The sequence below is a fragment of the Brassica napus genome, chromosome C6 (assembly GCF_020379485.1).
Source record: "Brassica napus cultivar Da-Ae chromosome C6, Da-Ae, whole genome shotgun sequence".
Taxonomy (NCBI): Eukaryota; Viridiplantae; Streptophyta; class Magnoliopsida; order Brassicales; family Brassicaceae; genus Brassica; species Brassica napus.
The window spans coordinates 9,600,386-9,627,599 of NC_063449.1; the positions used below are offsets into that span (position 1 = coordinate 9,600,386).

Genomic DNA, 27,214 nt, shown 5'->3' on the forward strand with positions numbered 1-27,214 from the left:
GTTCTTAATGTATTCTTTTGAATTGGATAGCGCATGGTATATAAATCTCTAGTATTCTCAGAATATGCTGTTTTGAAACAAGCAGTATATAACTGACTAAGCGTTTTTCTATATAGCAACACAATTCCGCATTTGGTTAAAATCAGTTTTAAAACTTATGTTGGATCCAAAAAAAATTCAAGAACCGAACCATATAAGCATAACCCTTTTTGTCAATATAATCTAACATCTCCTTTTGTAGATTTGTAGTGTCGATGTTTATCCAAAATAGTTGAGGAAACTATAATTAGGAGCTATGTTTCGTACGGGTCAACTGTGTAGTTTTCCATAATATATTTCTATCTATTTATTGTTTTCGATCGTCATTTTGATTTAAGTAAATTATTATTCATAAATATATATGCATCGCTAGTTTATTTTCTAAAATTATAATCTGAACCTATATATACATCCTGGAGATCACAAATCTGCGAGCAAAATTTAAGCATACATAAACCAGGTTAAAATTATAAATGAAGACTGTCGTTATGGAACCCCTCTAGTGGAACTTAAATAATTTATTCCACTCAAATACATTTCGTGCTAACAACCATTTGATGCTTTATACGTACTTTTATTTATTTTGTTTTATCATCTATATCTCTCATTTTCGATTAGTGATTTATCATTCATCATTTATCAAATGATAACGAACTACTCAAAGAATAATTATGATTTTATTAATCGCTCTTGTTTTTTATTGTTTTTTTAACGTGGATCACTGAGGCTTAAGTCCAATTGGTTTACAAAGTAGGCCGTAACAGCTGATCGGTCAACCATTTTGCATTAGTCAGAAAGTATTCTAAACTCGGTTCAGACAATGTGGTACGCTTTTGGACTAGTCCACTATGTAACACTAAGTGTGTTGTTCCCGGGACCGACCGGATCATTCGATAGGGTTTATCAAAAAATTGTGGAAAATATATTAAATTTTGGGAAGGAGAAGAAAAATTCCAGAAAGTATTCATTTCAATGGATTCATGTTCGATATGTCCTTACATAAAATGATATAGAAAATTATAATATCTTTTAGTATTTTTTATATATCTAGTTTAGGAAATATACTTAATATAAAACATATGTAATCGTAATAATATTTTTTTGAGAGTTAGTATACAATTATGCAATTTCAAATTAATATTAATCTTTAAATGATATGACATGATAGGTATAATATTTTAAGAATCGGTTTTATTTCTTTTAAGCTAAGTCTATATGCTTTTGAATCTAAACCAAAATGCTTCCAAATTTAAATTTGTTCAATCTCAAAATTTAAGTCATCGATCTTCTTATTCAAATTTTCATTGACTTTAGAATCTTTTTCTTTTGTGTTACAGAAAATTTAGCTGTATTAAGTTTTTTTTTTAAAAGACTAAAGGTGTTACATAATTTTCATAATATAATCTTCATGAGAATTGACTTCTTTGTTCATAAGAAGTTATCACCATCATCACGAGAGATTTATTGCCGACCACAGCAACAGTCAACACCGTTGATGATGCGTTGGAGGCTTGGAGCCCAAACTCTATTCAAGATTGTACAACAGATGCATGTGTTATTATACAGTATCAAAGTGTGGAATTAACAAAATTGTTCAAATTTGATGCAGCATGGCCCTTATTCGACTCGTTAAAATGTCATTCTTAACCAGAAAAATCCTAGACCAAAAAAATTTATTTTTCTTAATTTTCTAAGCATCATTCGAATTCACTATCAAAACTTAACAGTGTATCCGGCAATGTCCACCCAAAGCTTCTAATTCATCACAAGAATTTAATATTTTTAACACTTTCATTTAAGAAGATTTGATCGCATGATTAAGGATCGACAAGTTTGCCAAAATTCTCAAAATAGTTGAAGAAAATGGTAAAACTTCAAAAAAAGATTTTAGTCTTTCAAAATTTTGTATTGCCAAAATGAAATTGTTGATTTTTAGTTAAAATTGTTAGATATTTCAATAGATAAATTTATTTTGTTGATTATTATATTTCGATTTCATTTTTCAAACCATGATTGAATAATGGAAATGTTTGAGTAATGGAACAATATCTCAGTTATGATTTTGAGTTTGCAGATAATACATAAAATAACATGAAAATTAGAATAATATATAAAAGTTGTTAAATATACTTACTTTATAAAGTATATTTGAAATGAATATGTATGTAATCTTAATTTTTTATTTTTATAAGAGTCGATATATAATTTTCCTAATCATAAATTTTGTTTTATTCGAAAAGACTCGGTTTAGAAAAATCATTGTACATTGACAAAAAAAAACTCGTTGCATCGGACTGCGAACTTGTGATCTTAGGTTATGATATAATATAAAGGGCCCACTTGATTCGATGACGACTTTTATGAGTTTATCATACACAGGTAACACATCATATATTCATATGCTAAAGATTTTTAGTTTTTTTTAAAAAAATAAACCAAGTTAGAGATTTTTTTTTTTCATCTGATAGTATTAATATTAAACAAAGAAGAGTTACAAAGGCAAGAACAGGTCCGAACAACTAAGAAAGATAAATAAACTAACACAGACGTGGCCTAAACAAAAGGTCCAAAAAAACATAAACCACCACCCATGGACACATAAACACCAGGTGCACTAAGGAGAGAATGAAGGGACACGCACTACAAGAAAACAACGGGATTCTGATGGCCGAAATCGTCGGAAATTCGTCGGAATAGACCGATTCCGACGAATTTCTGACGAACCCGTCCGTCGGTATCGTTTCGTCGGAAAAAAAAAATTCGTCGGAATTTCGTCAGAACTTCCGACGACTTTCTGACGAATACCGAGAAACGTCATTCTGACGAACTTCCGACGATATTACGATGCGGATACACGAGACCAGAGTTCATCGGAAAAACTACGTACCGACGGAGAACGTTCCTCGGACACTTCCGACGTAGAGTGTTCCTCGGTGCATTCCGACGAACCTCGGTCGTCGGTAAATTCCGACGGATATATGTCCGTCGGTATATTCCGACGACCACTGTCCGTCGGTATATACCCATTTTTTTTTCAAATTAATTTTGCATTTTTATATATTTTTTGATATTAATAAATTTAAAAAATCAGAAATTTAAAACTAATAATATTATAAAATTTAAATTCATAAAAACCGAAATAGGAAAAAAACATTCATAAAGTTTAAAATTCATACAAACCGAAATAAAAAAAACATTCCGAAAGTTTTAAAAAGCCGAAATAAACTAAGATGAACTCGAAGACATCAAACGATCTAGCTTCTGCATAATCTCGGTGTTGAACTTCTTCTGGGATGCCAACTCAGCAAGAATAGTGGCATTCTCCGAACGGATAGTGGCATTCTCGGAAAGGATAGTGGTGTTCTGCTCCTCCAATGCCCCAATCCGTTCATCTTTGTCATGTAGCTACTCGAGAATCATGAGATCGGCATACGGAGCTTGTGAAGAAGATGCCGGATACGAAGAAGCACGACGGGCCAACCCAACTAAACGGCCTCCTTTCCTTTTAGGAACCACCTACAAAAATATTTGAAGTAAGTAAATAGGGACAAGTAAGTAATCGACATTATTAAAAAAATATAATAATAAAAAAAATTACCTTTTCAACCATCTCATTTATTTGCAATAGAGACAGGTTGGTTGAAGCTCCCGTGGAGTCGCCGTCATCAGAGAGAGGCTGAGATTGGGAAACTATTTCAGCTTCCACCAAATCAACTACACCTTTGATCATGGGGTCCTGAATTTGACCCGTCGTCTTGTTAGTGTGAGCCACCTTAATGAGTTGTAGACGATCAATGGGATTACCGTCATTTGCTTCGATCTAAAAAAACCGCCATTATTAGCCAAGAAATATATAAAATATTTATTTAAAAAATATAAAGATAAATAATAATAAAAAACTTACAAGTTCATCCTCCTTAGTAGACATAGAGCAAGCGCCGAGGTTGTGCACATACATACCTTTCCCGCCACGATCGCTCTTCCGGTTCCTGGAGTTCCTAGAAGACGTCTCTGCAGTTTCTTCCTTCTCCCAATGAGCTATCAACTGCTCCCACACCGACCCGTTGATGAACCGTGGCTTCTTGTTCTTCTGCCAAACTGTCTTCCACGAGTTTATCTGCTTTGTGTAAGAGTCCATGGCCTTTTCGTTGAATTTCTTACGGACTGTTTCCGTAAGATCGGAGTGCCAGTTGAACTCTTGCTACAAAACAAACACAATTTAATAAGTAAATATATTTAAAAAAATGTTCAAACTTTAAAAAAATGAAGAGTTACTATACCGCGAACTGACAAAACCACAACTCTCGTTCGTCGGAAGGGATCACACTCCACTTTGGATATCCAAAACGGAGCATGGAGTACATCATCTGGTTGATGCTCCGGCTAATGCCATTTTTCGACTTGGTGAACCTTTAAAAAAAATACAAGTTAGCAAGTTAATTAAAGGAAAAAATATAACGGTACAAATAAAAAAAATACTAACCAAGTGCTATAGCCTCGTCATGGGTTGGTTTGGAGAAACGGGAGATGCTCTCGACCTGGTTGTTGAACCAATAGATGAACCGGCATGACCCCCGGATCCTGTTGAGCAGCAGCGTGAGGGGCAGCGTGAGGGGCTGAGGGAGCTGGAGCGGGAATATATGCGGGAACCTAGCCATGAGACGATCCCGATGCACGGGAACTGCTCACCGAACTACGTCGAAGACGGGCTGCGGTGCGGGCTTCATCCTCGGCCCTAAAAAAAAAAAATTAACCCATCAAACATATTTTCAAATGATTTCTATTTTTAATGTTTTCATTAATATATTTACAAAAGGTTTTATAAACGTTTTAAAAAAAACTATTAAACCTTTTATATATATATATATATTATACAAAATTATAAAAATTTTATAAATATAGAAAAATGTTGTTAAAAATTTATAAATGAAGAAAAATGTTGTTAAATATTTATATTTTTTTTTAAAAAATGTTTTATTATACATAGTTTATTAGTGGAAACTTATAAAAAATTATAAAAAATTTTAAAATTTTTATTATACATGATTTACATATATATATATATATATATATATATATATATATATGTATACAAAATTATAAAAAATTTATGAATATAGAAAAATGTTGTTAAATATTTTAAAAAAAATTTTAAAAACGTTTTATTATATATATTTCATTACTGGAAACTTGAAAAACGTTTTTAAAAATAAAAAAAAACGTTTTAAAAAATCACAAAACGTTTTTAAAAATTAAAAAACGTTTTTAAAAATCACAAAACGTTTTAAAAAATCACAAAACGTTTTTAAAAATCAAAAAACGTTTTTAAAAATAAAAAAATGTTCCAAAAAAAACTAAAACAACAATCCAAACAACAATCCTAACTTATATATCCTAAACTATCCATTCAATCCTAAAATTTTCAATCAAACAACCTAAAATCCGAGATCAACTTCCAAAACCCTAAACAATTGATAAAAAAGAAGGTTTGGGATGATTCTTACATGATTTGGGGTTTAGGGAAGAGGTATGAGGGTGAGGAGAGGATTCGCCGGTGAAGAGAGGTGGAGAAAGGCCGGAATCGCCGGAGAGGGGGAGAAATCGCCGGGTTGTGAGAGAGAGGCCGCGGAGAGGAGGAAGAAGGAAGAAGAAGGGTTTTTTTTATATCCGAGGATTCCGACGGACACGGGTTCGTCGGTATTCTGTCGGTATAATTAAAATATACCAAATGCCGATTCGCGAAAATTTTCAAGCGGTTTGGTTCTCCCGGGCTAATTGAAATTCCGACGGAATGTGTCCGTCAGTATTTCCCGACAGACACATTCCGTCGGAATATTCCGACGGAATTCCGACGACTTAGTGTTTAGGGTGTTGATTTCAAGTTTCTAAATGCAAAATCCAAATCTTTGATAATATATATAGTATTTGCATAAAGATTTAACAATAAAAATGTTTTATAACACGATTTTACACAACAACATTTTTTGTAGTGTAAGCTTATATAAATATGATTGTATAAGTATATAATGTTAAGATGAGATGTTATGAAAACAATGATATGCATACATAAATATTTTAATGAGTTGTTATATTTGAACGGTTGCGATCTAATACTATACTAAACACTTATTATGTGTTATTTTCGTAGTTTTGGCATCTAAATTTATAGATTTTTATGATTGAAACTTAATAGAAAAACATGTCGTCGGTATTTTCCGACGAAATACCGACGAACTTTCCAATTTTCAATGAAACCCGTTGTCGTCGCTATGTCGTCGGTATATTGCGAGGGATTTCCGACGGACCATTAAAAAAAAAAAAAAAAAAAAAACTAATCAGATTCTTCTGAATCTTCATCAAACTCCCCAACCTCGGCTTCCGGCTCTGAATGTACGACAACATCATGTCCAAACACAGTCAAATTCTCAACGAGTTGAACATTTTCCAAATCTTCAACTGCCTGGGCGTTGCTGGTAGACTCTGGTTGCAATGGTTCATCATCATCAGAAGTTCCATCCACTCGTCCTCTTGGGTTGATTTGCGTTACAGTAACCCATGGATCGTCTCTGTACGTCACCCGAGGGTAACTGATGTAGCACACCTATACATATCAATTATACAAGTATTAGTAAAATATATAACATTAATTAATTATATTGGTAAAAAATTATGAATAGATTGACATACCTGATCAGCTTGCGAACCAAGAATGAAGGGATCATAATATTGAAGTTTCCGCCGCGAATGAACTGATGTAACACCAAACGCATCAATCTTCACTCCTCTATCTGGGGTGGTGTCATACCAATCACAATAGAATACTACACAACGCAATCCAACCATTCCAGGAAATTGGATTTCCAATATTTCTTTTATGTTGCCGTAGTAGACATCGTCACCAGAAGAAGATGAAACACCAGCATCATATGTTGTCTTAGAATGACCTTTCCTTGTGAATGCATATCCTCGCGTACAAAATTTAGGATATGATTTGACCACATAGTTTGGTCCCTGCACAAATTCGCGTATCCAATCATCGAACACAAGACCTCTGGCCAAACCATCATTCACCTATAAATTAAAAACATATATGATTGCAAAATTAATTAGTTTATATATATTAAATTTAAACTAATCATTTGCATAGGGTAATATGATATATGACTCACATAACTACGAAGCCACGCAGCAAATCCTTTATCTCTAAGTTGTCGAAGCTCATCTTCTGTTGCATGCCTGTGAGTCATACGCAACTCCGCCATATATACACTATATACAAAAATATTATCAATATGAAATAAAATTATTGAATATTAATCTAACAATAAATGAATAAATATTTTTACCTCTCATATTGTAGAACATCTTCACAGTTGGTGAGCAAATATGTTTGCAAATGAGCGTGCTCAGTGTCCGTAAGTCTCCGCTTCGTGAATTTTCCACTAAGTCGTCCTATTTCCTTGAACATGCTTGGGACAGTAACATGATATGTTGCTCTCTCCCCTCTATCATCATGCCGAGCAGGTCTTCGGTGTTTTGTATGCACTTCTGGTGGAAAATAATTTTCAGCAAAGATTGCAGTTTCTTCATTGATCACCTGTGCCACTATAGATCCTTCCACCCTGCTTTGATTTTTGACCATCTTCTTCAGATGATGCATATAACGCTCAAAAATATACATCCATCTGTACTGCACAGGACCACCAAGTTCCAATTCTCTTGCGAGATGAATAGCAAGATGTTCCATTACATCAAAGAATGATGGAGGAAATATCTTCTCAAGGTTGCACATGCTGACTGGTGCGTTTGTCTTCAAATTATTAATACCCTCTTCAGTCACTACTCTGCTGCATAAGTCGCGGAAGAAAACACTAATCCCTACATAGATAAAAGACATAATTTTCGTAAGTATTAAGTTTTTATAAGCATAATTGTTAAATATAAAAATAAATTAAATTGTAAAAATATAATATACCTGCAATTGCTTCATGAACATTACGTGGCAATAATGCTGAAAAAGCAAACGGAAGGAGGCGCTGCATAATTACATGACAATCATGACTCTTCAAGCCAGTAAACTTTCCTTCGCTTCTATCAACGCAGTTTCCCAAATTTGATGCATATCCGTCAGGAAATTTCACTTTATCTGTAATCCAATCAAAGAACTCTTCTTTTCTAGCACCATCTAGCCGATAAATGGGAAAAGGGGCCGTACCGTTCTCATCAACGTGAAGTTCAGAACGATCACAAATATCGACTAAATCCAATCTTGACTTCAAATTATCCTTCGTTTTACCTTGGATGTTAAGGACTGTGTTCATCAGATTATCGAAGAAGTTCTTCTCAATATGCATGACATCTAAATTATGCCGCAATAGATGACTCTCCCAATATGGCAGATCCCAGAAAATACTCTTTTTGTGCCAGTTATGTAGCTCTCCAACCGCATTGACTCGAATGTTTTCATGTCCACCTACATCTGGCGTCCTTTCTGCATCAAAATACCTAAACTGCTTCAACAAATCTTTCCCACTAACTTCCTCAGGTGGACCATCAAACACCTGCTTGTTCTTCGTAAACGAAGTCTTACTCCTGCGGTATGGATGATCAGGTGGTAAAAATCGTCTGTGACAGTCAAACCAACACGTTTTCCTTCCGTTCTTTAGTTGGAAAGCATCTGTGTCATCTTGACAATATGGACATGATAGCTTCCCATGTGTTGTCCATCCAGATAACATACCATATGCTGGAAAGTCACTTATTGTCCACATAAGTACTGCCCGCATCTGAAAGTTTTCTTTGCGCGAAACATCGTATGTCTCAAAACCATGCGCCCATAGTTGTTGCAACTCATATATTAGTGGTTGAAGAAACACATCTAGTGATCTTTTAGGATGATCTGGCCCGGGGACGAGAATTGAGAGAAACAAAAACTCTCGTCGCATGCACAAGCTCGGCCGTAAGTTGTACGGTGTCACAATAACTGGCCATAGAGAATACTGTCTTCCATGCTTTCCAAATGGGCTGAAACCATCAGTAGATAATCCAAGATAAACATTTCTTCTCTCTTCCGCAAATTCTGGATATGTTGACTGGAAATGTTTCCAAGCCTTTGCATCTGAAGGATGTCTAATCTCACCATTTGTGGAATGCTCTGCATGCCATCTCATTGCTTTTGCTGTGCGCTCACACTGATACAACCTCTTCAATCTTTCCGTCAAAGGCAAATACCACATTCTTTTGAATGGGATCGGAACTCTTCCCCTCGTCTCCTGATAACGAGGTTTCCCACAAAATTTGCATACATTCCGTGTCTCATCCGCTCTCCAGTAGATCATGCAGTTGTCAATACATACATCTATCACTTCATACGGTAGTTGAAGACCTGCAACAAGTTTCTGAACCTCGTAGTATGAACCCGGTGCAAGGTTATCCTCAGGTAGAATACTTTTGACAAAATCAGTAATCGCATCTATACATTCTTCAGCCAAATTATAGTCTGTCTTAATACCCATTAATCTAGTTGCAGATGATAAGACTGAATGACCATCTCTACAATTTTGATACAAAGGTTGTTTTCCTGCATCCAACATGTCAAAAAATCTCCTAGACTCGGGGTTTGGTTCTTCCCCTCTATAATGATCATGTACCATCTGCTCAGTACCTACACCATAATCTATATCCGTTCTAGATTCTTCTAACCTAATACCAGGCTGAGGTTCACTAACAGGCTGAGGTTCGCTAGTACTACCATATTCATAACCAGTTTCCCCATGAAGGTACCAAACTTTATAATTACGTGAAAATCCTTTCATATACAAATGAGTCCAAACATCAAATTCTTTTATAACCTTATTATTATTGCAAGAAGAGCAGGGACATCTTAACATACCACTTTTTGCATCCGGTTGCTGTTGAACAAGCCTCATGAATTCTCCAATCCCTTGAACGTATTCTTCCGTAAGCAAATTGGTGTTCGGATCCAAATGAGGTTTATCCATCCACGAACGATAATAAACTTCTGAAGACATGATTTTCACGGAATTGTTATGACTAAAGAGAATGAAGAGAGAATGAAGTGTGAATGAGTTGAATGAGGAGGGGTTGTATTTATAGGAAATTGCTTACGGACCTCCGACGACTTTCCGACGAAATTCCGACGGATGTAAAGCAGTCCGTCGGTATTCCGTCGGAATTTTCCAATCTCAAACGGCTATACAACGGTCATATATATTTGTCGGCAACGGTCACATGGTTCGTCGGAATTCCGTCGGAAAATACCGACGGAATTCCGACGACTTTGCTGTTAATCGGAATGTCGTCGGAAATTCGTCGGAATGTACCGACGAACTTCCGACGACTACAACGGTTACATTTTTTATCGGAATGTCGTCGAAAAGTCGTCGGAAAATTCCGATGACCCATGTTTCGTCGGAATTCCGTCGGAAATGGCCGACGGAATTCCGACGACTTAATTTTTTTGGATTTGGTCGGATATTTGTCAGTATTCCGTCACAAATTTCCGACGACCTTGGTGTCCGTCGGAACCTCCGTCGGAATTCTGTGTGTTTTCTTGTAGTGACCTGTCGAACGCATAACTCCTCCACCATGCCTCCACCGCCAGAGCTTACGCCGAGACTTCCACCATCTTCACCGATTAATTCTTCATCGGAACTAAACAACACCCACCGGAAACCTGCCGGAAACATGATCAAACGAACCCACCATCTTCAAGACATACACCTTCATCGCCTGTGTTTCAAACCTCGGAGAGCATCAATCGACAGTCGAGATCTCACCCGAAGCCCTAGGAAAACAAACACAGCTAGAAGAGTCTTTACCCCACTAATTCCACAGAAACTCAGAACAAACCACTAATCGGTAATAAAACCGAGATCCACAAAACCACCTACTTTTGTTTTTAAAGGAGAAAGACGGTAGAACTTTTGGCGAAGCCGACAACGCAGAGCATCGGATACCTCCACCCCCCAAAGACATAAGCTGACGACGACAGAGCTTTAAGATTCTCTTTATCCCAGAGTCAAAAAGTAAACGATAAAATACACAGAGAAAAGGAGAGGAAATACACCAAATGCCGGACCGACGGAGGCCGTGGAAGCCTATACCGTCGGCCGGAGACACTATTCTCGTCGGAAAATTAGAGGGAAGACAGAGCGTTTGGAGAGAGAAAATATTGGTTGGCTATCATATTATTTTTACTAAACAAACAAAGTTAGAGATTATTACTTCATATAATAATTGAAGAAATTCCTGGAAGCTAAAATAAAGAAAAAGGTGAGTTAATTTAATAAAATTAGCAATCACTTTCTTAGGCTAATTTTTATCAGCTTCTTTAATTTAGCTATATTTAAAGGTATGCACTTAATAAAATATCTATTTTGGAACTATTCAGTTTGATTTGGATCGATAAGATTCGAGTCTACTTTATTAGACGCAGAAAGGGCTGATCCGCTTTGTTTCAACTTTCTTGAGTCCTTTAGACACAGAAAGGGTTGATCCGGTTTATAAGATTAAAAACAGTGGGAATTTGATTCAGCCCAAAACCATCTTCGGCCCACTAAAAATATTCCAATTAACTAACATCGACGCAAAACTAGGTTTGCTAACCTCCACAGCAACAAGCTTCTTTTACAGTCTCATGACTCTCATCACTGAGTTTTCTCCTCCACATAGAGAGGGAGAGGGTACGAACTTCGACCGAGACTGTATGGGTGAACCAAGAACATGATTCTAGTCGACCTACTATGGATAATTTGCATAATTTGTCTTTTCTTGGAAGAGAAACCTAGACTTCCTTCCTGCTGTACTAGCTTTAATGAATCTTTCTCAAACCACTGGATTAAAAAGGGGTTTCTGTAATATTTTAAAAAAGTATAATGATGTTGAAAACAAACAAAGAGTTTCGGTATTAGAAAGAGAGAATGTTATTTATTTATTTCTTGAGCTTACAAAGAAATAACTTGCCACACACACAAAAATAATACAAAGAATAATGCAGATTAGAAATCCTCATTACAAAAAGTTGTTATCTCTTCTGTTAACTTTTTTTTTTGTCAACTATCTCTTCTGTTAACTATATATATGCATGAATGAAATGAATTAAATTAATTAATTAATCATATAAAATATATATGTGAGAGAAGCTTCTGATTTGGAGTTAATTAAAGTTCTTCCAACGCCTAAACATCTTCATCTTCAGAATCTAACTCCACCAACCTCTCAACGATAACATCCGACGCAACTGTAACAACCTCTGATAAATTCCTAAAATGAGCAAAAAAAGAAACAAGAAGAAATTTTAAGTTAGATCAGAAATTTTATGTAAAACATTTGTTTTTATATATAATGGAAACTCAAACTTACCCTTTACAGGAATCGAACGTAAGCCCGACGATATCTTTAGCTTCTTGAAGAGCCCATCTAAACCGTTGGATTTCATCATCAGAACATGTCACCCTTTCGATCATAACATCGAGTTGTGAAGGTTTGATGTCGAAAAATATCGGTATCACCCTTTTCTTGGACTCCATAATAAGAGCAAGCTCGTGCAAACAGAAATAAGAATCGCAATAGTTGGGAGAGAAAACGGTAACGGCGACTTTAGAAGTGAGAATCGCCCGGTTGATATGATCAAAAAGCTTGTCGCCAGGTTTCATGTTCTTGCTATCCAAGAATGGACGTATGTTACGGGCATTGAGATTGTCGTAAAGCAAAGTCGCGATGTTTCTCTTTGTGTCGGTTCCTCTGTGGTTGATGAACACATCATGCAAAGCTTTGGGTTTTGTTGATGATGAAGAAGAAAGAAGATCGAGGAATAGTTTGTTGTTCAGTTGAATGGATTTGGATTGCTTCACGAAGTCAAAAACCCTAGAGATCATGATTTTTTTGTTTTTGGTGATGAGATTAGATAGGATTGATGGATGATGAATAGAGGCTTGTGTTTGTATGTGTTACTATGTATGTATGTATGTGTATTCGTGTATATATAGTGTTTGAAGTATAATTGTCGTGATATAATGGGCTTGAATCGGAGAAGAAGGCAAGAAGAGAAGTGGTGGATTTTGAACAGCATAAGAGGAATGTTTACTAGACGTTGTCCGCGTCAAGATAAATAGTTCTTCTGACTAACCCATTTTATTATTTATATAATGTATTATAGCATGGCATATAGTTTCTTTCTAGCTACTACATATTATTTTTGACAGGAAATATATCATTAAATATATAATCACCACTAGCGAATATATCATCATCATAAAGCGTAAATTATTTTATAATAGGCAATACTATCATTAAGATTTTTCCATATAAATTTGAAATAGTTAGAGAGGGTCGATAAACTTCTAGCTTCGTTCTTTTTTGTAAAAAAAAAACTTCTTCGTTTTTGACAAAAAGCTTCTGTAAAAATTAACTTTCAGTTAATCATTTAAATTATTAGATTATGTATATATTACTTAGATTGTTTGACAATTATAAAATTGGTACAGTCAAAAAAATGTAAGACACAATCATATTTTTGTGTGTGACCATTGTCTCATGTGTCCATTGTATCGAGACATTCAATTTTTAATAGAGAAGGCCTATTAGCTAGATTAAAAAAAACAATGACGAAAGAGTATTTATTTCAAAATATTAAGCGTCATGTATATGTTTTATATTTTATAGAGTACTGGACAATCTAAAGTCTACATCAATGGACAATGGTAGTAACTTGGGTTCAACAGTTTAATGTTTTAATTTGTGTATACTAACTTGATAACTAATAATTCAATATACAAATTATAAGTAAAATATTGGACTTGTTTGAATGTAAGTTATAAGAAGAATGAAGAACAAGAAATAGAATGTGAGACTATTGTAGTCGTTGAATCGAGTTTGACCCTTTCCCGTCAAACAAGCTAACGATGTGCTTGACATTTCTTCTCCTCTTCTATGAGTTAAAAGAGTAAAAGACATACTTTATTTCTCCTGTTTTTGTTGTCTCTATATATCAAAAGTATCACACATATGGCTACGTTTAGAGAGCGTGAAATTGAGTTTGGATCTTTTAGGGCAAGTGGAGCTTAATTACCACTTCAAGATATTCATTTGAGTACGAGAATTCGACTTGAATTTCACGCAAACAGTTGAGAAAAGAGCCAATAAGTCTTTTCAAAAATAAGATATTGGTAGTTTAAAAAGAATAATAGCCTATGATCTTAAACTCACTTATGAAAATTAGTTGTTGCAGTTACTACGATAATTAATCCCCTATATATTAATCGAAGAACATTTGAAAAGATGTAACCTCAATTTTGTATTAATTAAAATAGACCCTAATGCATAGGTGGCACTCAATTAGGTAGTCAATTACATTCAATTAAAAAATAAGTAGGTCCACATTCGATTTTTATATGTTGTTAGATACATAAGTTGGTCAAACTATATGATATAATGATATGATATGTTATTTTCTTTCCTTAAATCAAACCTACGGAATTACCATAAATGACTAATATATATATGACAATTAATGATTTTAATAATAAAGATTTGATAACAATTTATATCTCCTCCATCATTTTTTGTTTAATTTTATATTATTAAAATAAATTAAACAATCAAATTAGCTATAAAAGTAAAATTTAGATTTTTTCGTATATGTTATATTTTGAATTTTTAAAAACGACAATAAATGACTAAAACTATTAAAATTATTATGTTAAAAATTAATGATCAATGGTTTAACATTTTTATTATAAGAAGATACACATGATTTTAAAACCATATGAGTAAAAAATATCATTTAATAATAAAATAAATATATATATATATATATATAGATTAAACTCTATATACCATAGGATTACATAAATATTTTAATATTAAAAGTTTCAATGAATTTTCAAGAACATTTATAAATTATAAACTTATTAAAGATTTCAGATTGAAAATTTTGTTATCGATGATTTAAATATTTTGTTATAAAATGATATGAATGATCATAGGACCGTATGATTATAAATTCTTATTTAATAAATAACTATATAAAATATACTATTTTTTAGAAAAATAGGTTGGTCCATCTTAACTTATATTACACTTTTTATTAAACTAACTATCGAATTGATAAATAACGTACCAAAAAATGTTTTGCACTTTCCTTAAATAAAAGCTACGAAATTACCTAATATGATTAATATATATGTGAAAATTAATTATTATGAATAATAAATATTTGATAACAATTTTTGTATCTTAGTTCTTTTTAAAAATTTTATATTATTAAAAGATATTAAATATCACATTAAATATATAATAAAAAACATTTATATTTTTTTATATGTTATATTTTGAATTTTTCAAAACGTCTATAAATTATTAGAAATTTGAAGATCACCACTCTTAAAATTTTGTGATCAATAGATTATTTTTTTTGTCATAATAAGTTACAAATGATCATAAAATTGTATTAATATGAACTTTTATTTAATATTATAAGAAGATACACATGATTTTAAAGCTATATGAGTAAAAAATATCATTTAATAATAAAACATATATATATATACATATATATAGATTAAACTATATACCATAAGATTACATAAATATTTTAATATTAAAACTTTCAATGAATTTTCAAAAACATTTATAAATTATAAACTTATTAAAGATTTCACATTGAAAATTTTGTTATCGATGATTTAAATATTCAGTTATAAAACGATATGAATGATCATAGAAGTGTATGATTATAAATTCTCATTTAATAAATGACTATATAAAATATACTATTCTTAAAAAAAATAGGTTGGTCCATCTTAACTTACATTATATTTTTTATTAAACTAACTATCGAATATTCGAATTGATAAATAATCTACCAAATATTGTTTTTGCACTTTCCTTAATTAGAAGCTACGAAATTACCTAATATGATTAACGTATATATGAAAATTAATTATTATGAATAATAAATATTTGATAACAATTTTGGTATCTTAGTTCTTTTTTTAATTTTATATTATTAAAAGATATTAAAAATCACATTAAATATATAATAAAAACATTTATATTTTTTCTTATATGTTATATTTTGAATTTTTCAAAACGTCTATATATTATTAGAAATTTGAAGATTCTCACTGTGAAATTTTGTGATCAATAGATTATTTTTTTTGTTATAATAAGTTACAAATGATCATAAAATATAACGCATATAAATTTTTATTTAATAAATATTCAAACTAAATAATATATATATATATATATATATACTAATGATTTAAAGCAACAAAATTGGCTGATCAATTTAGTTGTCCAGTTGAAATATTTCAAAAGTATGTGAAAGACTAAAGTCAAAGTAAATATGGATTTAGAATAGTAGTTATATTTTACTAACCAAAATACCGAAAAAAACCGAACCGAATCGAAACCAACCCGATATCTGGATTGAACACCTCTAATCCAAATAAAGCCAAACTATTGTTTTATTCTCCAAAATATAATAAAAATAATAACTTAATTCCGCGCAAGGCGCGGGTCTTATCCTAGTATAGTTAAAACGATCATATATTGAGGTGCAATCAAAATATCATGTAAGACTAGAGCCGGGTACATCAATCGTAATGGGTCACTAGGGTACGATGTGGATTATGCTTCTTTCTTCTTTTTTTTGAAAATTAATTAAAGTAAAATCATTGTGGTTCATTGATCTATTAACTAAGCTGATGTTTGGTTAATTATCTATGTTAGTTAATATTTAGTATTATATATTTTTCAATTTATTTGAAAGATATCTAGAAGCTGAATGACAGTTTTTCTTACTGATCATACATGTCCTTGAGCGGAGAATTCAAAGACAGACAGTTTGTCATATAGTGTTCGCGAACAATTGTCTTTCGTCATTCACATGAATGCAAAATTACCATGATGATTTAGGGAGTTTCAATTGAGTTTGTATATTGATGATAAAAAATAATAATATTATAGAAAGTCATATTTATAGTGTATTACTTAGGTCAAGTTATCATGCAGTAGTAATAAAATGGAGTATCTTTAATAAAAGTACATTGGTGGAAATATACTATAGGTTTAATTTAATTTTTTTTGATAATATCATTCTAATTTTAGTGTTTAGAAATATTGAAATTATATCGTTTGAAAGTGTCATAAAAATTATGTTACAAATATATAATGTTCCAAACACTCTTTTTTGCTTGACCATGTACGTACAACTTAAATGACAACTTTCTATGAATAGATAAAATAGGATTCTTTATTAGTAGAATATATATTATCAACAAAAATATAGTAATTTGTAAAAATAATTATCATAAGATTTTGATTTTTATAAACTAGCTTAAATAATTTAAAGTTAATGATAATGTTCCTATTAAATGTTATATTAGAACTTGACCCGCACTCTCGTGCGGGTGTTGATTTAATTTAAGTGTTTAGTGATTAATATTTGTAATATTTACCATATATTAAAAGGTTTATATGACTTTTAAACTAAAAAATGAATAATTAAATTCTTGTTTTTCAATTTATTGTTATAAACCATAGTTTTATTATATATTTATCTTATTAATTTTTTTTTGATTATTAGATAATGAATATATATGTGAAACAACACATATTAATATTAAATTTTATTAAAAATTAAATATTCACATTTGAATTAAATAATTATTAATATATTAACTTGATTTTAAAATTTTAAAAATATTAATGTAAAAATATTTAAATATTTTTTATGTGTATGATAAAATAGACTATACATTCAAAACAAAAACATCTAATATGATTTTAATATGTTTTTGAAGTTTGATTATTAAAGCATAATGATATATATATATATATATATATTTTAGTTTAAATATATAAATTGGAAGTAGGGTTTACTGTTCTGCATAAATATACAAATGTACGTAGATATTTACACCAAATTGATCTTCACATTCATGGTTAGTGTTATAGTTGAACATATATTTTATAAATATTCTAAATGTACGTAGATAATTACACCAAATTTGTGGGATAACATAATCCGTAAGAAATAGTTAGTAAATTTCATCATGTGTACAATTTAGATTTAGTATAATTTAGAGTTTTTGGTATATTATTAAAGTGAAATAGTCCATTGCAATCAGATTTAATTACGTAAAAGAAAAAAACCGGGTTGATCAATTTTTTTTTGTTTACTTTCACATGGTTATTATGGGTATGGCTAAAAATAAACTAATTATTTGTTTTACTTGTCATAAAACTAATAATTGTTATGATGGGTAAAAAAAGAATAAAAAGCTGTGGATATATTATTATTGTAAGTAATTAATGATGAAATTATGAAGAATGGAAAAATAAAGAAAAATGTGTAATAAAATTGTTCAAAAGAAAGTTAGTTCTATTTCATATTTCATTTTTAATAAAATTGATATTTTTTATATTTCTAAATTTTCGTGTAGATAAGAAAAGGTGATACTGATACCAAATACAAAATCACTGGATTACTTAAACCAGAAAAAAACGTATGAATCAAATATATAAACACGAAAACAGAACCGGTTGTCTATATGCACTAAGGTACTTACAACCAAATTCCTAAATATATAAATATGTGCATATGGACTAAGAGATCGTGTATTATTGAAATATACAATATTAAAATATAAATGATGTAATATACTAAAAGAATATAACAGTATGTGCATATGGTCAAAGAGATCGTGTTTCCTACATCAAAATATAAAGAAATTTAATAAGGATTGATTTTACAATCACGTTCAATAATCATATGCCCCATAACAATTTTTATCGTTATATTGTTAATAGGCTTAGGAGATCCATTAATAAATGAAGGCTTCGCAGAGAATTTTTATAGTTAAGTTGAGTGGCATAATTTGGTAAATATTAAGAAGAAGTTAGGGTTAATTTTAACTTGTACTTCAGTTTTAATAGATTAGATAAATCCTCCCGGAGAGTAAATTAGGTCATGGAATACTTAGGTCAGCTCCAATTAGCTTTCAAAACACAAAATCTGGTGTAATCTAATTTTCAAATAAAAACTTCAAAAATAATACGATTTCACTAATTTGATGTTTTATGAATAATATTACACTAAAGTTGGTAATGTACTATTCATCACATCAAATACTAAAATTATTTTTGTTGTGCTTCCTTAAGTAGTGTATATTAACATTATTTATTAATTCAACCATGTACTTAAAAATACATGTATAAATTAGTTAAAAATAAATATATTAAATAGTTAAAAATGTAAACATCTAAATAAACATTGTTAAAAAAAAAATGGCAACCTAGCTTAGAGAGACATAGTGAATGATTGGTTGGATTTTAACTTGAACCTTTAGCTTTGTTAATTTTTAAATCATCAAACTTAACCATTTGATGTATGTTTACTTTTAAAAGTTAAATCATACATCAAAAAGTTTCTATTTTATAGCTTTTTTAAAGATAAAGCAAAAAAAATAATCTTACAACCTTTTTTATTTGTATTAGGCAAAACTCTTATATCTCTATTTCCTAGGTTGTAAAAACTGTAAAATAAAAATGATCTATAGTACTAAATAAACTAAAAATTTTAGGTAAATTTATTATTTTTAGCTAGTAATTTCACTATAATTTAAACTTTATATATTATTATATTTAACTTTTGAAATTTTTTAAGCCCTTTCAAAAAATTGAAAATTTTTATAAATTATTACTTTTTAAATAACCTAAATGTTTTATTTATAATATAAAGTATTATTTTAAAATATCTTATAGTTGAATTAATCCTGTTTTATTTTAAAATATCTACCGTCAATAGCATACAAATAGAACTGAAATAACTACAATAAAAATCTCCGTAAATTAATTTACAACTACAGTTAATTCACTTATAACACAAATTTTACAGCTAAATTTTTGCAATTACAATCCAACCAATCATTGACATAATTTTTTTTCGTCTGCTACGTATTGATGTAAACGCATCCAATAGCATTTTTTTTAAAAGAACTATATCACTAAATAAAAGAATGAATAAGAATGAGTCGCCCTTAGATCATATCTATGTTTGTGAGTGTTCTAAAAAATAGTTTATGTATGCATAGGCGTTCACATAGACGGTAAATCCGATCTAAACGAAAAGACTTTTTAAATAAATTTTTTTAACTCGTCTAGATGTTCAAAAAAAAATCATTACCAGTAAACACACTCTTAAACAATATTTTTTTTAAATTCGCCTAACCACCATCTATAAATTTTTGGAACATTTATATTTACACACAAATAATATATTCAAAACAAAATAAACTATATAAATTACATAAAAAATATTAATTAATAAATGATGTTATTAGTACCAGTAATATATTTCAATAGCCAAAAATGTACCAGACTTAAGTTTTTAATGGTTCTGCTTATAAATCAGGTATTTTTTTCTATTTCTTCTCATAATTCATCATAGAAATAAAGATTGGTAGCCGAATTAAAAGAAAAAATGATTGATCCCTTTAGTGCATATATTCATTAACAGCAGTCTTACAACATTGTAAAACCTTTAATGTCATTTCTTATATGTATTTCTTCACCTACAGATTGAATGGTTTTAGCTCGAAAATTTATAGTTACATGACACTAGGGGTTATATTTTATTAGTGAAATTATTATTTATTTCTTTTGAAAAAAAACTAAAAGATAATAAATTAAAATAGAATTTCATTAATTTATTTATTTTGATATATATTTTTCATTTCCGTTATTTTAGTTAAAATAATTTAGCGACAAAGGTTACATATTTTCCACAAATACGCAGAGAATCAAGTCACGATGGAGACAAGAAAACATTTTCTTATTTTGATTGTATTTTTTCTAATCACCAAACGCATGGTCAGTTGAATAGGTGCAATGGTTTAATAAAAACAAAAATGTGCAACTTTCACAGAATTTCTTATCTACAAGACGGTCATAGAATGGATCAAGACTTGTCCTTTGAACTGAAAACAGAAAACTGGCGGCAAAACAAATGAATACAAGAAAGTTTTGGGCCAACTCATTAAACCCATGTCGTATACTGAATATTGTTCGGATATGTAACTAACTTTAGTATGGGCCGACCACAGCCCCAATGTTAACCAACCATTGCGTTTACTCTATAGTTTAATATTATTAGCATCCACTAATTAAATCGCTTATCTTTTATGTTAAAATAGAAATACCATTTTTATCTACCATAAAAAAGTCATACTAACCTTATTAGGTCCATTTAATTAATTATATTTATTTATTATTTATATTAATCTATTCAATATATAAAGATATTAATAATAAATCAATTTTAACTGTAAATTTAAATTTTATTTTTAATTATAACAAACTGTTGAGAAAAAATCTAACAAACTCTTTCTAAAAATTTAAAATATTTTATTTAAATTAATACCGTTGATTAATTTCATAATTAATAATATATACTATTATACATTAATTTAAATAAAATTTTATTATAAAACAAAATAAAATAAAAGTGTATGCTATTTTTCAAATTTTATAATTATATTCTATATCTTCTTTATTAAAAGAAATACCATAAAAATTCATAATAGGTATATTTCATCAATACATCTATTTGATTATTAAAGTTAATCTATTTAATATATGACATTTCTAAAAAATCTTATAAATTATAAAGATATTAATAAATAAATTTTAACTGTAAATTTAAATTTTATTTTTACTTTTAACAAAATTTGTTGGAAAAAACCTAACAAAATCTTAATAAAATTTTAAAATATTTTTAAATTAATGCAGCGATTGATTTCATAATTAATAATATAGTATTATTATAATGTATTTGCTTATAAAATTCCACAATATACTAAAATAAATAACATAGAAATATAAATTATGCTAAGAAAATATCAGCTCTTTAGTATAACTAAATAAAATTTTAAAATGTATTGTATTCAGTCTGTCAAAATTAGAAAAAATGAAGGAGACTATCAATTTTTTTATTTCATACTATGAATTTATTTTACCAAATTCGAAAATATATTAATATATAATAACAATTAGTAATAAAATAAAATGCATAAAACAAATCATTGTACATTAATAATATCAAATAAGAAACATAACCAATAACATTATAGATTTATACAATATATAACACTAAAATGTAAATCATATCTTTTAAAGTTTTGCGATGGTATTTTTTATATATTTATAAAATGAAAATCTATCCACGCGGATGTGCGGGCGAAAAATCGAGTACTTTTTATTAGCTCCGACCATGTGATATCTAGCGATACACTGATACAACTTTGACTTTAGCCACTGGCCAGTACAGTCCGGCGTGATAGGTTATAAATAAACCGCAGCCTAACCGGATTCCAATTTAAACCATCCATATTTATGTACATGACCAGACCACGAGATCAACCGTTAGACCTAAAGCATTCAATTTCATTAAGACCGTGACTGTTATCGAACGCATTCAATTCTTCTAACCTTTAATCCTTTAATCTTTCACTAACTTCTTTATTTACGTTGATTTTCCCACAGTCATTCCAACAGGTAATAAATATAACAGCTTTAACTATTTCCCTCTCTTACTAAAAGATTTTCTTCAGTATGCACGCTTATTAAAAATTTAATAAATGTTTATAATTTAATTTATTTTTTATTTTATTATAAACTTTCTAATAAGTTTCCACCAATGAAATTTAATCAATTCAAATATTCTCAATTAATGTTCCTCAAAAGTATAAAAAAGTATCTTAACAATATAGAATATCTATTTTTGTGGAACTAGAAAAAAACCTAAAACATCTTAATTTCGGGAATGGAGGTAGTATTAAACAAGGCATGATCCCTTTAATTAACCCGTAGATTAAGCAAAAGAAACCCCGCCTGCACCACGTGCAGTGGTCCTAATTATTATTTTTATTAACACTAGTCACCGTAGAAGAGCACTAGAAAGTTTTTCTAAAATAATGTACAACTTATTTTTCTTTTTAATTTTTTTTTTTGACAACTATACTATTTTTCTTATGTGATAGTATATCTAATAATTTTCTCGTGTCATAAAAAAACGAATCAGCATTGTCTTATTTTAGAGTTATTCATTCTATAAATAAGTAAAAAATAATAATTTGGTGAGATAACAGTCATTTCATTTTCTTTATACGGTCACAACATTTTCGTCTAATATATTTTACTTTATATAAGAGAACGAAAAAGCTTCGAGAGAAAGAGAAAATCACAAGACAATCTGCTGCCATGGCTTCAAAGCTCGTGATAATCATTGTGTTCATTCTAGATCTCATCGCTGTCGGATTAGCAATTGCCGCCGAGCAGAGAAGAAGCGTCGTAAGCATCATTAAACTCTCTCTTAAAAACTTTCTTCTCCTGTAGTCAAATCTTGGTTATGAAATTGTTGGAATTATTTATTTTAATTAATTTATCGGAACAGTGTCTGAGACTTTAATTAGTAGTTTTGTCTGAAAAATCTCTGTCGGTGAGATCCCTTGTGTAGTGAACTCTTTTTCAGATCTGGTTCAAAAAATCTAGTTTATGTGTTTGATTCATAACGGTCTCTCATGGGTTATTGAAAGTTAAGATCTTTTGTGGGTATATGTACTTTACTGCATTGTTCTGTCTAGCGCTAGATCTCACTGTAATGTTTCTTGTTTTAACGGTTTGATGTAGAGAAATGGCTCAAGATTTAGTCTTTATTGGGTTATTGTATTTGGTTTGCAGGGTAAAGTTGTACCAGACAAGGAGAAGGTGTATGAATACTGTGAGTATGGCTCAGACATAGCTACAAGCTATGGAGCTGGCGCTTTTGTGCTTCTCTTGACTAGCCAAGTCATTATCATGGTGGCTAGCAGATGCTTCTGCTGCGGGAAGGCTCTTAACCCTGGTGGTTCAAGAGCTTGTGCCATCATGCTCTTCCTTATCTGCTGGTACTGTTACCTATCTCAATCATTACATTGTTTACATCATAGGTTTCATGAATCTGACATCATTTCTATCTTTGTCAGGGTGTTCTTCTTGATTGCTGAGATATGTTTGCTGGCTGCATCCATCAGAAACGCGTACCACACCAAGTACAGGAAGATGTGGAACATCGACAACCCTCCCAGCTGTGAAGTGATCCGTAAAGGAGTGTTTGCAGCTGGTGCTTCGTTCGCGCTCTTCACTGCCATCGTCTCTCAGTTCTACTACGTCTGCTACTCTCGTGCTCGTGATGATTACAAGAACCCTCCTTACTAAACGAGATTTTCACACCCCATTCACTGATTCAATAGGATTTTCAAGATTTGATGGTGTTTTCCTTTATTAAGCTTTTGGTTTTGTGTTTGATGTATAAATACTTATATAACATTAGACATCTATTCTACATTAAGTATCTAAGTTTGTTGTTACAGAGTGAACTTTATTTTTAGAGCTCATAACCTGGAAACAGAGCTTGAGTTGGCTCATTCATGTCTAAAAACATGTAGGCCATTCCTCCTATACCTTCAAAGAGAGAGAACCGTCTATCTCCACCTTGCATTTTACCTTCTGAGATAAGCTTCTCTGACTTATCTAGTAGGAAAGATGCGAAAGCCTTAGCTCTGTACAAGTACTCTGGCTTTCCTGTTAACCGGTACAGAGAAAGAAATACATAGGTGTTTCCACTGATGCCGTGACAGATTCCTACTCTTTTAAGCAATCCACGGTTCCACACCACTTCTCCTGCTTCCATTGCCGCCTCTACAAACTCATCTTTCCTAAAAACCTGATAAAACATCCAGAGTTTTGCAATGTAGGTAGAGGGTACATTAAACTATGATAATTTATTAATTTCTAGAAAAAAATCCGTTTTAGGTTTTATTTTTAAAATACTTTTTATTTAGAAAAAAAAAAAATATTTGATTCACGAATCACGATATTATATATTAGTTAAACTTTATAGATTTTAATTATTAGATTATTTTACAAATGTTGAATATGTATCATAAAATAAAAAAATAACTCTTATATGTAGTTTGACAAAATGAAAATAAAATAAGAGATGAAATTCATTTTGAAAAAAAAACAAAATGCTTTGTGTATATTTATATAAAATCCATGTATAGTAATTATTAAGTTATAATTTTAACGAGCCATATGTTTGTTTAAGAGTTTTTTAAATATTATTATCTTATTATTTTCTCAAAATGTACGAAGAAATTTGTTATTTGTAATTTCTACTGTATATCGATAAGTTTATCTACCTGAGCTGCCTTTACAAGTGTGAGAGCAACACCAGGAGCACCATGACACCAGTGAACTAGACGATCTGATTCACTTCCTTCGCTAGATAAGTAGTTTCCACTTGGGAAACGGTGTTGAATCATGTAACTTAGTGTACCTTTAACATCTTCCATTTCATCTGGTTCAAGTTCTACATGCATGAGGACATGCATGATCCCAGCTAAACCGTGAGCAGTTCCCCAATACTTCTTCCCATGCCACTCGAACATCAATGGACACTTTACTCTTCCACCCAGTTGCCTTCCTGCCCTGAAGATCTCCTCAACCACAGATCTCTAAAAGAAACAATGAGATGCTTCATCCACTAACTTAGAACAAAAAGAAAGTTTTAAGCTTTGTTACCATTCTTGCAGATGATACACTGTCTTTCTCGATATGCTTATTCAAGAACAAGCATGCCCACAAGTATCCTGCTCTACCATACAACAGCTCGTATGGCAAATCACTGGGAAGCCTAATCTGTTATGAAGATTCAAGTTGCATGGCTAGAGTCAATGTATCAAGTATGCAGAACATTCGATTTTCAGTTCAATTTTTGGTTTTCGTTTTTTCCGGGTATACGTCTTTTTGGGTATATAGACATAGGAACCGTTCATGTATTTATGAATAAATAAAATTCGATTCAGTTTAGTCGGTTATTTCCAGTTTCTATTTGGTTCTGGTAAAAATATTTAGAACCAACCGATACTAAAACTTTGGGTTTAATTCAGGTTCAATTTGATTCCAGTCTGGTTCGGGTTTCCGAATTTTGGATCAGGTAATTCAGATTTTCAGATAAAATATCGGTTAATTCAGATTGTTCGGATTAAAATATAGGATCAATTTTTTGGTGTTAGTCGCATAAGCCTGTTGTTGCTTTAGAAGCCTAATCTGTTATGACAATAAAATTCGATTCAGTTTTGGTTCGGCTATTTTTGGTTTCTATTTGGTTCTAGTAAAAATATTGAGAACCGGCTAATACCAAAAAGGTGGGGTTTAGTTCTCGGGTTTTCCAAATTCAAATGAAAATTTCGGTTATTTCAGGTTGTTCCGATTAGAATATGGATAAAGCCTATTTGCACATAGCACAACATAAAGTGGAAAATTTACCTCATGGAAACGGGCTAAGTAACGATCCTGTAACTGGCTATCACCAGTAAGCTTTGCAGCAACGGCACCAAGAGCACATACACCCGCACGGCCACATATGAAAGTCACACGGCTGATAAAAAAACCACACTCATCATGTATTTTAACTACATGAAATGGGCAATTAAATAGAAAAGGTCTTTACTCGGAATCTTTTGAAGCTGTGTAACACGCCTCAACAATCTCTAAGCATAGCTTAAGATCGTTTTTATTTCTTGTGACCTGACAGGATTTGAACAAGAGATAAGCTGTCCCGAGGACACCAGTGTAGAGGTTAAAGTCTCGAACACGTTTTCCAGATCGTTCCCATGTCTCAAATACTATCTGAAAAGGCCAAACAAAAGCAAACTTCACATTCTAGATTCGGACATGATCAAACCAGATAAACTCAAATCTTGCTGTCCTAAATTACTCAGTTTATAGGTATACTAATCAGCTCCCATAAAACCTAAAAACGCTGTAAGATATAGTTTACTGTATCTTTGAGGCTTAAAGCATATCTCTGGAGCTTCTTGGAGAATGATCTGTACGGGAGTGAGAGCAGTTTCGTCAGCGAATCTTTATGAGTGGAGACGGTTTCCTCTTCGCCGGCGTCTTCCGGTAGAAACTCAGGTATCTCATTTGGGAAGAATCTTTCTCCCATATCTCTCTCTCTCTCTTTGTCTAAAGTGGTTGCTGTCAATCTCGAAGAATTATAATTTCAAAAAGCAGATAAAACCATAGTTAGTGAGCCTTA

At 31.1% G+C, this 27,214-nt stretch overlaps 3 protein-coding genes across 3 annotated transcripts; 1 reads left to right on the top strand and 2 right to left on the bottom strand.

Annotated features, from left to right (window-relative positions):
• Window positions 1–11,960: 11,960 nt before the first annotated feature.
• Window positions 11,961–13,907, bottom strand: LOC106405094 (TIR-only protein). Its single transcript, XM_013845698.3, has 2 exons — window positions 12,424–13,907; window positions 11,961–12,324 (listed from the first exon to the last, which is right to left on the bottom strand). The coding sequence occupies exons 1-2, from the start codon at window positions 12,936–12,938 to the stop codon at window positions 12,240–12,242; spliced, it is 600 nt and encodes a 199-aa protein (XP_013701152.1). The 5' UTR covers window positions 12,939–13,907; the 3' UTR covers window positions 11,961–12,239.
• Window positions 13,908–23,104: 9,197 nt separating this feature from the next.
• Window positions 23,105–24,476, top strand: BNAC06G05950D. The gene is made up of 3 exons (XM_013846904.3): window positions 23,105–23,418; window positions 23,809–24,014; window positions 24,093–24,476. Exons 1-3 carry the CDS (start codon window positions 23,329–23,331, stop codon window positions 24,322–24,324), a joined length of 528 nt encoding a protein of 175 aa, XP_013702358.1. The 5' UTR covers window positions 23,105–23,328; the 3' UTR covers window positions 24,325–24,476.
• On the bottom strand, window positions 24,403–27,213 carry LOC106406280 (lanC-like protein GCR2). The gene is made up of 6 exons (XM_013846903.3): window positions 26,954–27,213; window positions 26,624–26,802; window positions 26,440–26,551; window positions 25,693–25,809; window positions 25,311–25,625; window positions 24,403–24,832 (listed from the first exon to the last, which is right to left on the bottom strand). Exons 1-6 carry the CDS (start codon window positions 27,119–27,121, stop codon window positions 24,494–24,496), a joined length of 1,230 nt encoding a protein of 409 aa, XP_013702357.1. The 5' UTR covers window positions 27,122–27,213; the 3' UTR covers window positions 24,403–24,493.
• Window position 27,214: the final 1 nt, after the last annotated feature.

Excerpts from the sequence above, each read along its gene's own strand:
- LOC106405094 (XM_013845698.3), bottom strand. The coding sequence starts at position 12,938 with ATGATCTCTAGGGTTTTTGACTTCGTGAAGCAATCCAAATCCATTCAA. Across the intron at positions 12,325-12,423 it reads ACGTTCGATTCCTGTAAAGG|GAATTTATCAGAGGTTGTTA; the intron begins GTAAGTTTGAGT and ends TGCTCATTTTAG.
- BNAC06G05950D (XM_013846904.3), top strand. The coding sequence starts at position 23,329 with ATGGCTTCAAAGCTCGTGATAATCATTGTGTTCATTCTAGATCTCATC. Across the intron at positions 23,419-23,808 it reads CCGAGCAGAGAAGAAGCGTC|GGTAAAGTTGTACCAGACAA; the intron begins GTAAGCATCATT and ends TTTGGTTTGCAG. Across the intron at positions 24,015-24,092 it reads ATGCTCTTCCTTATCTGCTG|GGTGTTCTTCTTGATTGCTG; the intron begins GTACTGTTACCT and ends TATCTTTGTCAG.
- LOC106406280 (XM_013846903.3), bottom strand. The coding sequence starts at position 27,121 with ATGGGAGAAAGATTCTTCCCAAATGAGATACCTGAGTTTCTACCGGAA. Across the intron at positions 26,803-26,953 it reads CTTTAAGCCTCAAAGATACA|ATAGTATTTGAGACATGGGA; the intron begins GTAAACTATATC and ends TGGCCTTTTCAG. Across the intron at positions 24,833-25,310 it reads CACTTGTAAAGGCAGCTCAG|GTTTTTAGGAAAGATGAGTT; the intron begins GTAGATAAACTT and ends ATGTTTTATCAG.